The sequence below is a fragment of the Stomoxys calcitrans genome, chromosome 3 (assembly GCF_963082655.1).
Source record: "Stomoxys calcitrans chromosome 3, idStoCalc2.1, whole genome shotgun sequence".
In the NCBI taxonomy this organism is placed as follows: Eukaryota; Metazoa; Arthropoda; class Insecta; order Diptera; family Muscidae; genus Stomoxys; species Stomoxys calcitrans.
Genome location: NC_081554.1, coordinates 9,073,692 through 9,085,499, shown reverse-complemented (window position 1 = coordinate 9,085,499; position 11,808 = coordinate 9,073,692). Strand labels below are relative to the sequence as shown.

At 41.3% G+C, this 11,808-nt stretch overlaps 1 protein-coding gene across 1 annotated transcript in view; it reads left to right on the top strand.

Moving 5' to 3' along the window:
* LOC106092298 (uncharacterized) overlaps positions 1 to 11,236 on the top strand; it is a 19,023-nt gene extending 7,787 nt beyond the window's left edge. The window contains exon 2 of the mRNA XM_059365926.1: positions 9,378 to 11,236. Within this exon, the coding sequence (XP_059221909.1) occupies positions 9,378 to 10,566 (1,189 nt within the window). The 3' untranslated portion in view covers positions 10,567 to 11,236. The remainder of the gene's footprint in view (positions 1 to 9,377) is intronic.
* Positions 11,237 to 11,808: the final 572 nt, after the last annotated feature.

Below are 11,808 nucleotides of genomic sequence, written 5' to 3'. Positions count from 1 at the left end.
AATTCTCATCCGAGTTGGCTGAAATGTTGGATGAGGTGTGACTTTCAATAACTGTGCTAAGTATGGCGCAAATCAGTACTTAACCTGATATAGCTGCAATATAAACCGATCTGGGATTTTGATTTCTTGAGCCTCTAGAAGGCGCAATTCTCATCGGATTTGGCTGTAATTGCTATCACTATCAACAACTGTGCAAAGTATGGTTCAAATCGGTTCATAGCCTGGTATGGCTGCCATATAAACCCATCTTGGACCTTGACTTCTTGAGCCGCTAGAGGGCGCAATTCTCATTCGATTTGGCTGAAATTTTCATGAGATGTTTCGTTTTGACTTGCAACAACTGTGCTAAGTATGGCTCAAATCAGTACATAACCTGATATAGCTGTCATATAAATCGATCTGGGATCTTGACTTCTTGAGTCTCTAGTGGGCGCAATCTCGTCCTATTTGATTGAAATTTTGTACAACGGCTTCTCCCATGACCTTCAACATACGTGTTAAATATGGTCTGAATCGATCAATAGCTTGATACAGTTCCCACATAAACCGATCTCCCGATTTTGCTTTTTGAGCCCCTGCAAGGCGCAATTCTTATCCAAATGGACTGGAATACACAAAACACAATGACTTCAACAATGTTCTGCATTCAATTCATTAATGGTCCGAATCGGACTAAAACTGATATAGATCCAATAAAATAACAGTTCATAGTCAATATACTTTGTTTACCTAAAAAGATATACCGCGCAAAGAACTCGACAAATGTTATCCATGGTGGAGGCTACATAAGATTCGGTCCGGCCGAACTTAGCACGCTCTTACTTGTTCCTGATATCCTTGCAACGATTCAAACATATGGCGGGCATGCTAACCTTTGGGCCTGACTTTCAGTTTTTCTAAGAAAACATTTCTTTGGGGAATCGTAAAATGCTACATTTACTTTCTCTGCGATTAAAAAATTTCCCAATTCGATTTTTAAATAAATATTATATCTTTAAAGGCCCCGGTGGATATAAAAATTCAGTTTTTATGATATTTCGATTTGAACTTTTTCTTGCAGTAAAATTAGATTTGTTGAATATCTTTGAGTCGGTTTAACCTACCTTTACTTCTTCATTTAAATTCACTCTTGTGTTTTTCAACAACTACATGCATACGCATTACATAGTACATATGTATGGGCAAACTTGTGCTCTATTACTTTGTTTGTTGTTGTTCTTGTAGATTACTCGAAAAAACATGGTACTACTAATCGCACAGCACAGCACACACAATCATAGCAACAGTAACAGTAATAGAACAGGCGCAACCAGCAACAGAAAACCACCGAGTATTACTAACTCGTCTGTAGCTGTTGTCACAACGGTCGTCACACAGAGTTCACAACACAACCCTAAAAGAGCGACCTCACACGAAAACACAGGCGCACACACACATGCGTTTGGCCTATAGTTGGAATGGGTCGTTCTGCTGCATCGTTCGTATTTAGTCGATCATCTGTGTGCTTGGTGTTTGTCGGTCTGTACATAGCCCTGGGCTGTGTATATACTCACACATATCTACATATATATGTAAGTTGTTTTGTCGTTTGTCTTATCTATGTCTGCTGTGTGCCATTGTGTGTTCTCTCCCTGTCTCTCTTACTTTCTCATTGCTATCCTAGAGTGTGTTGTATGGTGTGGTTGTTTATGTTGTGAGTGTTGCTGCACTTCTTTGTAACCCCCCCGCTTTGTTTTGTCACACATGGTTTCTTTATGCTTTTTGTGTGTGGATGTGTGCTTTGGGCCTTTGAAGGCTGCTGGTAGGGGCCTCTGCTTTTATTGTTGTGGTAGTGGTGGTGCAATCATGCATGTGAATCTCTTTTGTTTTTGCTTTTTGTGTTATTGTCTGCTTATTGTCGTCTCTCACACATCACTTGTAGCCATTGCACCAGCAGCAACAACAATTACTCTAAAGTTGGTGTGTGGGTGTGTGTGTGTCTGTGTTTTGTGTTTGCTACTCTGGTGCCCTTGTTGAGATTATTATGGCTTATACTTGACACTTTTCTCACAATTCTTGTTATGTATATTTTCTCAAGTGTTCACCTTCCGTTTCCGCCTCAATTTAATACATGTATGCACACTCACACACTCACTCTTACACTTTACCAAACACACGCATGCACAAACATGCATAAGCCTTCCCCAGTCTATTGCTTTAACCAGACTTGAAGTGTGTTGTCTTCCAACATCTTTGAGCCCCGGTATTTCTTCAGCTTCTTCTTTTTTTTTTTTTTTGTTCCAAGTGATAAACCTTTGCCTGTTTGTCGTTGTTGATGCCTTGCATTTGGTGACAAAAGCATGAGTGAAACTAAAACCAAAGAAACACTCACTAATGATGTGCAAAATACTAGAAGACAGTCCTCTTTCTTCATCTTCTCCTTTGGTTGGAGCTGTTGCAGCTGCTCTTCATCTTGTCTTGGGGTTTTTTGTTTTCCTTTGTTTGGCTGCTTTTTCTTGTTTTTCGAAATTTCGAGTGTCTTTGGTAATAAAAGCTGGTAAGGTTAGAAACAGAATATGTGTGACGTTATAATGCTGTTGCATGTATGCGTTGTCAGGCTTCTCTCAAGGACTTTTGCCCACGACACATAAGCAGAGACATGCAGATGCACATGCATATCCCAAGGAGACAACCAAATAAGAAATTAATTTGCAATTAGAGTTGCCAAATTGGATTATAAGTGAATATTTGACCAATATCTGGAACCATGAATCACCTTAGATATGGTCTGAAAATCTAATCGTTGAGGTTTAGGATTGGAGGGTCTCCATGGAATACGCTCTCTCTGATCGTCGCTACATTAGGTGAAGAATAGCATGGCCATCGCCGAATCCGATAAGCTTCCGGAATAACTTGAAAACCAACTGAAAATCGAGAGACTGCTTAGAAAAAACCCTGGGCACGATAATCTAGATTACCCAAGCATAGAAGACATTGACGACCCCACTGCACTGGTGGGGTCTTTTGGAGATAGTTGTCCTGCTCGGGAAAGAAAATAAGCCGATACACAATATTGGGAAAGAGGTTCCCAGACTTTTTAGCAGAGAACATCGTATAAAAGCGATAGTATATTAGGATGTGTAACACACACGGCTTAAGGAATTCATTAAAATTACCAGAGCGGCCAAACGTGCCTTCTGGAAGCTTCTCTGCAAACATACCGATAGCGTTAATGACGCCGCCGAAATGAAAAATTTCTCTTAAAAACCCATGTCCAAACTGAAACTTTAGTAGACGACATGGGAGTGAGAGCAGAGACAACGGAGGACATGTTGAGGCTTTTGATGAAAACCCATTTTCCACAGAATACGAAGAAACTCACGGAGACACCCCAATCTTGGAATAATGATGTTGATTGAAGGCAAACCATTTACGTCACCGGGATCCGATGGAATATTTCCGGCGTTACTACAGAAGGAGCCAGACTAATTGGCCCCCATCCTGGCTAATATTTTCACAGCGTGACTGGGACTTGCATATGCTTCGAAAGCCCGGCAGGAGGCAAGGGTGGTATTTATGCCCAAGCCCGGCAAGGCGAGTTATGCGACACCAAAGGTCTATAGACCTTTCAACCCTACGTCCTTCCTACTCAAAACCATGGAACGTATTGTGGACACCATGATAAAGAGTCGGATTTCCAACGAACTGTTCAAATACAAATAGCATGCCCATATCAAGGGAAGGGCGATGGAGACTGTCCTACACGATTTTTCGATGTGTTTTGCCACTCTGGCGGTATACATTGACACCGAGGGGGCTTTTAACAATGTGCGGAACGACACACTGATCCAATCCTTAGAGCAATATTCCATGGACACGGTGGATAAATTGTGTATTTAATGACACAAACATAAGGGAGAAAGTGGAATAAGGCACCCCACAGGGGGGCATTTTATCACTACTCCTATGGGTGACCACCATATATGACCTATCCCGGCACGGGATAGCTGTGAGCACCATACAAGCTGGAACATTGAGTTCCGATTCGTGTGGTGTTCATTGCTGTCACGAGAAGCTTAGCTGCAAGCCACCGGGCGCGTCCACAGGTAGCGGATAGTGAAATGCTCCATACGTAGTAGCTGTATTTGCAGTCACGGACAATCAGCGGTATCGAGTGTAGAGCCTTAGTGAGAGGTCGGGTGGCACCGGCACAAGTACTGAGTACCTATGATGCTCGAAATGACTAGGCGAATAATTTGCGCCTTTGAATAACCAATATTCCCGCGCCGATCGGTCCTTTGGACCGGAATGAGCTTGCTCATCTACAGGAGCTTGACGAGGATCGCCACCTCCACATGAAAATGTGGTTATATCAACAACAACAACCTATTACGCATGCTGGCTGAGGAGGGATTTGATCCCGTCTGCTGCGCAATGTTAACCCAGAGAAGACTGAAATCTGCTTATTCAAGTGTCACATTTAGCAGCATACCCAGAAAACTCACAGATGTTGGGCACTATGTAGACGGGTCGCAGCCTTGAAATGAGGCCTGAATCCGAGGATAGTCTAGTCTACCTACTTACTTACGCCTCAGTAGTGTGGTGGATTGGAGAACAACAAGCTCATACCATCGCGGTATAATCGAGCCAACGATATAAAACCTGGAAGGAATGGAAGAGGTTTCTGATCGGATAACTGAGATAACGCTTGAGTTCGATTGCGAGGTACTGATAACACAGCACAGCGGCACAATCTTGGATTGACGGAACCCCAATATTGCCCTCTGGAAGATCATGTTACACGTATGGAACAAAGCTTGGGGACAAAGTGGGCCAGGGGGTCTACATTGAGATCCCAGGGACTGAGATCTCTTTTAGACTGCCTGACCATAGTACGGTCCTGCAGGCAGAGATCTGGGCGTTCACTGAATGCATGAGGTGGTGTGGTGTCAATGCGAGGACGTCAAGTATGAACATCTTTACGGACAGTAGACAGGCCATAAAGTCACAACGGGACTACGAGCTCACTTATGCAAAATCGGCGCGTTAAGTGATAGCATGTGTAGAGCATGCGGGGAAGATGATAAGACTTTGGAGCATTTCCTATGTCATTGCTCTGATTTCGCTACTTAGGGGCGTAGCATGGTAAACAATTAAGGATTTTATAAGTAGCACGGAATTTTTAACATAGATTTTATTTTTCGAGGTTGCAAAAAGCCTATTACTGGCTTAGGTGCATGTTCAACCTAACCTTACCTTCTGGATTCTGCGGAAATTTACACAGCGAGTTTCCATAGACCCCTCAACAATTGTATTAGATATGCTCTAAGATTATGTTTGAATAAAGTTGCAATTTTAACCCAATTTTCTCTCAATATAGGGTATTGGCCCCACGAAAACACTTTCATTATCCGATTTCGTTTAAATTTAAAGTGTTAGATCATTAGATATCCGAACTGAGTGGTTATTGTGTTAATATGGTTAACATACATATCCAAGCCGCTTCTTATTTGTTTAATTCAATAAAAACTTGAACCAAACAGATCTGGCAACTCTATCCTGTTTATAATGCAAATTTGGTTTCATGCAACTCTACGTATGCTCTGCATATTGTCCTGCCTTGTTGTTGCCACTCATTAGTTATTCATTTTTCTTATGCCAAACAATTCATTTTTAAGCAGTGCACAGATAAGCAAGCTAGGAAAACTCAGAGGGAGGTATGAATGGTAATGGATGGAGTAATAACACTGTACTGCAGCCAATCTGGGAATTGGAAAATTTAAACTTGATGAAACTTAAAAGATGTTGGTATTAGGTTAGTAGTGCAAACCCCAAAAGGATTTTAAGTTCTTAGTACAAAATTCATACTTTTTGTAGAAGCAGAACCGAAGACGAAGAGTACGAAGAGTATATTCCAATATATCTGAGATATATCAGAGATTGATGGGATGATTTTCCTAATATGCTACCGTTTTCAGATATATCATGAATATAACAACATATGGGTACTAGGGTAGGACGATTGGTATGAAAGGAAACAAGTAAAAGCGTGCTAAGTTCGGCCGAGCCGAATCTTATATACCCTCCACCATGGATCGCATTTGTCGAGTTCTTTCCCGGTATCTCCTTTTAGACAAACAAAGGATAAAATAAAAGAATTGTGCTAATTGTATTGAATGTTGGAGACCGTAGAAGTCTATGTATAAAGTTTCTGCCAAATCGAATAAGAATTTTGCCTTTTAGGGGCTCAAGAAGTAAAATGGGGAGATCGGTTTATATGGGAGCTGTATCAGACTAAAGACCGATATATTTGAAGCGTATATTGGAGGAGGTAGGAGTAGACGTTGTACAAAATTTTAGCCAAATCGGATAATAACTACGCCCTCTTGAGGTTCAAGAATTCAAGATCACAGATTGGTTTATATGGCAGCTATATCAGGTTCTGGACCGATTTCAAGCATAGTCAGCACAGTTGTTGGAAGCCATACCGAAACACGCCGTGCAAAATTTCGGACGGACGGACGAACAGACGGACGGACATGGCGGAGATGTCACAACGATCCAGAATGTGATCAAGAATAATGGGGTCACAGACTAATACTTCGAGTAGTTACAAACAGATTGACGAAACTAGTATACCCCCATCGTATGGTGGAGGGTATCAAAATTATTGATGGGTCTTTCGCGTTTCTGCCTGAAGGAGCGTTCCAATGCTTTTGCGATGTACTAGTAATATCTTAACTATTTTGTTGGCAAAATTTTTTTGTCTAAGTATGGGATCGAATATCTCCATGGTTAGGCTGTTATAGGAAAAAATATCCGAAAAATACCAAGAGACGCATGGTCTAGTGGGCTTTTTAGCTCAGCACAATTTCAAGAATCGGAAACTCGAAGCTCCCCTAAATATGTCCAAATCGCCCTACCCTAATGGTGACCCTTCATCTTCGGTTGAGGTTATTATACCCTCCACCATAAGATGGGGGGTATACTAATTTCGTCATTCTGTTTGTAACTACTCGAAATATTCGTCTGAGACCCCATAAAGTATATATATTCTTGATCGTCGTGAAATTTTATGTCGATCTAGCCATGTCCGTCCGTCTGTCCGTCCGTCCGTCCGTCCGTCCGTCCGTCCGTCCGTCCGTCCGTCCGTCCGTCCGTCCGTCCGTCCGTCCGTCCGTCTGTCTGTCGAAAGCACGCTAACTTCCGAAGGAGTAGAGCTAGGCGCTTGAAATTTTGCACAAATACTTCTTATTAGTGTAGGTCGGTTGGTATTGTAAATGGGCCATATCGGTCCATGTTTTGATATAGCTGCCATATAAACCGATCTTGGGTCTTGACTTCTTCAGCCTCTAGAGTGCGCAATTCTTAACCGATTGGGATGAAATTTTGCACGACGTGTTTTGTTATTATATCCAACAACTGTGCCAAGTATGGTTCAAATCGGTACATAACCTGATATAGCTGCCATATACACCGATCTGGGGTCTTGAGTTCTTGAGCCTCTAAAGTGCGCAATTCTTATCCGATTGGAATGAAATTTTGCACGACGTGTTTTGTTATGAAATCCAACAACTGTGCCAAGTATGGTTCAAATCGGTCCTTAACCTGATATAGCTGCCATATTAACCGATCTTGGGTCTTGACTTCTTGAGTCTCTAGAGTGCGCAATTCTTATCCGATTGGAATGAAATTTTGCACGACGTGTTTTGTTATTATATCCAACAACTGTGCCAAGTATGGTTTAAATCGGTCCATAACCTGATATAGCTGCCATATTAACCGATCTTGGGTCTTGACTTCTTGAGCCTCTAGAGTGCGCAATTCTTATCCGATTCGAATGAATTTTGGCACGTAGTATTTTGTTGTGATATCCAACAACTGTGCCAAATATGGTTCAAATCGGTTCATAACCTGATATAGCTGCCATATAAACCGATCTGGGATCTTGACTTCTTGAGCCTCTAGAGGTCGCAATTATTATCCGATTTGCCTGAAATTTTGTACGACGGATTCTTTCATGACCATTAACATACGTGTTTATTATGGTCTGAATCGGTTTATAGCCTGATATAGCTCCCATATAAATCGATCTCTCTATTTTACTTCTTGAGCCCACAAAGGGCGCAATTCTTATTCGAATTGGCTGACATTTTACACAGGTCTCCAACATATAATTTAATTGTGGTCCAAACCGGACCATATCTTGATATCGCTCTAATAGCAGAGCAAATCTTTTCTTATATCCTTTTTTTGCCTAAGAAGAGATGCCGGGAAAAGAACTCGACATATGCGATCCATGGTGGAGGGTATATAAGATTCGGCCCGGCCGAACTTAGCACGCTTTTACTTGTTGTAATTGTTATGAAAGAAGCCTTTAAAAATATTTTGACCTGAGAACTTTAAATCCTTTTGGTTTTTATACCCACCACCGAAGGATGGGGGTATACTCATTTTGTCATTTCGTTTACAACACATCGAAATATCCCTTTCCGACTGTATAAATTATGTATATTCTTGATCAGCGTAAAAATCTCAGACGATCTAGACATGTCGGTCCGTCTGTCTGTTGAAATCACGCCGCAGTCTTTAAAAATAGAGATATTGAGCTGAAACTTTGCACAGATCCTTTTTTTGTCCATAAACATGTTAAGATCGAAGATGGGCTATATCGGACTTTATCTTGATATAGCCCCCATATAGACCGATCCGCCGATTTAGGGTCTTAGGCCCATAAAAGCCACATTTATTATCTGATTTGCTGACATTTGGGACAGTGAGTTGTGTTAGGCCCTTCGACATCCTCCGTCAATTTGGCCCAGATCGGTCCAGATTTGGATTGTATTTTATATTTCAATGCTTTCATTTTCTCATATTTTTTTTTAAATTTTTTGTTTTGTTTTTTTTTTTTTCATCCCTAACACAACCCTTTTTTTTACCCACCCTCGTATTCATTCATTGCTTCGTGTGCATGACTCTTTGTGGTGATGAAAAAAAATAATAAATTTGCAAATTTCCCTAATCCATTTAATTTATGAGCTCCTGTTCCACTTATGTACACCACATAATCCCCTTGCATAAAGGGAATAAAATTAAAAAAATTACAAAAAAACTATAACAAAGAGACAAGATTCAGGATAATGGCAATTTTACCGCATCATCTTAACTTTTTATGATGTCTAGTGTTTGCATATAAAATTTTCTTTGTATTACAAAACTGCTGGCAAAGCTTAAATACAAGCATACATAATTTCAAAGCAAATCAGGCCTATATAAGACAAAACCGCTTGAAATTAATCTAAAAAGCCAAAAAAAAATTTTATTGCAAAAGTTTTGCCACAAAAAAAAATTAGAAAATTTTTTATTAATATTTTCCATTATTTCTTTTTAATTCACAGCTCAGCAGCAGATTCTGCCTCTGGTTCCATATCGGGAAAAGTGGATGCTGCCTCGCGACAAGCTTCCTCTGGTTACAATCATGTGGCCAATTGGGTAACCTCTTCATTGAGTTCAGGCAAAATGCCTGCGGCACATTCATCATTGAGCAACAACAACAACAATCATCAGCCCACGAGCATGGACTATTACAGCCCCAAGGATGAGGTCAACTCGTCGGTGTTCTGCGGCAAGGAGACCTCCGACAATGATATCTTCGATAGCAATTATCCCGATCTGTTGGATATAGCAAAATATGCTGTGGCCCAAGCAACCAGTGCCAGTCAAACTAACGGTGGCTTGTGTACCCTGCCCAGGAAATTGAAGAATACCGGCAAATACTTCAAAAACTCCTCGGACAGCCAAAGTCCTTTGTTGGCTGACAACTCCAGCAAATATGGCAGCAGCACCCTGGGCGATGCAGGCTATCTCAACGAGGTGGCTCTGGGCAGAAGATTCTCAGCGGAGTCTTCGTTTTCGGGCTATGGCGGTGTTGCCACCTATACCAAAGGCCAAAGGTCAAATAGTTTCTTGAATCTAGTGCATAGCTCTAGTAAAAACGCTTTGGGTGCGAACAGTGCCAACACTAAGGCAGCCATAGCCAGTGCTGGGGCCAGAAGAAATCCCAGCCTGCCTTCATCACCAGTCCATGACTATCAACAGCAACAGCACCAGCGCTCCCTGAGTTCGGCCGCCACTCCCCTGCTGGACTTTAGCTCGCTCACCAATAGAACGGGAGTGGCAAATCCACCAGCCGGCACACCCAGTGGCATGAGCAGTTCCATGCATTGTGGCACAAACAATACTCCAGTAACAGCCTACGATTATCATGCAGCCCAGCTGGAACGTTTCCTCGAAGAGTATCGCAATCTGCAAGATCAGCTGTGCAAGATGAAGGAGACCTGTGACACCATACGCAAAAAAGAAGTCCCCTTGCGAGTGGGCTTGGGCCATTCCGCACATGCTGCTGATCCGGTGATGTACAATGCCGCTCTGGCTGCGGCTAGCAGTCCCACCACCAATCCCAAAATCACACTAAAGACTAAAACAAGCTTGCCGGGTCAACCTCCGGATCCGCCACCGTATTGGCTGCATCGCAATGCCATGCTGAAGAGACTCAATGAGCCTCAGAATGACATCTTCAAAAGCTAATGAACTTCAAGTGTACAGTCATCGTTAAGCATAAGTCAATTTAAGTTACGATCTCAAACAAGTTGTTGGTTCTAATTTACAAAAATTTTATAAGAAAAGAAACAAAAAAATTAAAAACCAAAAAAAAAAAACAAATCATATCCCTCCATTATTCCCAAGAAAAACAAAAATCAAAGCCAACTATACTAAAAAAAAACAACCCTTCTCCCTCAGAGCCATTGTTCATTAGGTGTAGTTTCGTAAACTTTTAGTTCCTCTTGCTAGATCAAAAAACTGAAATAAAATCATTACCACAAAAAAGGATAAGGTAAGGAACTCCTTACCTTTGAAAAATGGTTGGGTGAACTAAACTCGCATTCATATAGCTAAGCTTCACATCATCATATCACAGAACACATCAAAAACACATACACATACAAATACCAACACATTAAAACAAATGCATTTAAATTTGGGGATATGAACTGTATTTTTTCCAAGTGGAAAAATAGAAAGTAAAAAAAATCCTTAAGAAGGAACATCCTTTATATTCCCAAAGAAACCTTGGTAAAAATTCTCTCAAGGGGTAAGAAAGAATTATTCTCACAATTTACTATTTTTTCAAAATTAAATTTTTGAGACATTTTCTTAAGACTCGGCCGGGCCGAATCTTATATACCCTCCACCATGAATCGCATCCGTCGAGTTTTTTGCTCAGTATCTCTTTTTAGGCAAACAAAGAATAATGAATATGAACGGCGGAGGAGGAGGAGCTATATCAAGTTATAGTCCGATTCGGGGCTCAAGAAGCAAAATCGGGAGATCGGTTTATATGGGAACAGTGTCAATTTATAGATCGATTCAGACCATATTGCACACGTATGTTGAAGGCCATGGGAGAGGCCGTTGTACAAAATCTGAGCCAAATCGGATGAGAATTGCCCCCTGTAGAGGCTCTGGAAGTCAAGACCCAAGATCGGTTTATATGGCAACTATACCAGGTTATGGACCGATTAGGACCATACCTAGCACAGTTGTTGGAAGTGATATTTAAACACTATGTGGAAAATTACAGCTAAATCGGATAGGAAATGCGCCTGCAAAAAGCTCAAGAAATCAAGACCCAATATCGGTTAATATAGCAGCTATATCAGGTTATGAACCGATTTTGACCAAACTCAGCACAGCTGTTGGAAGGAATATCAGAAGACTACGTGTAAAATTTCATTCCAATCGGATGAGAATTGCTCCCTCTAGAGGCTC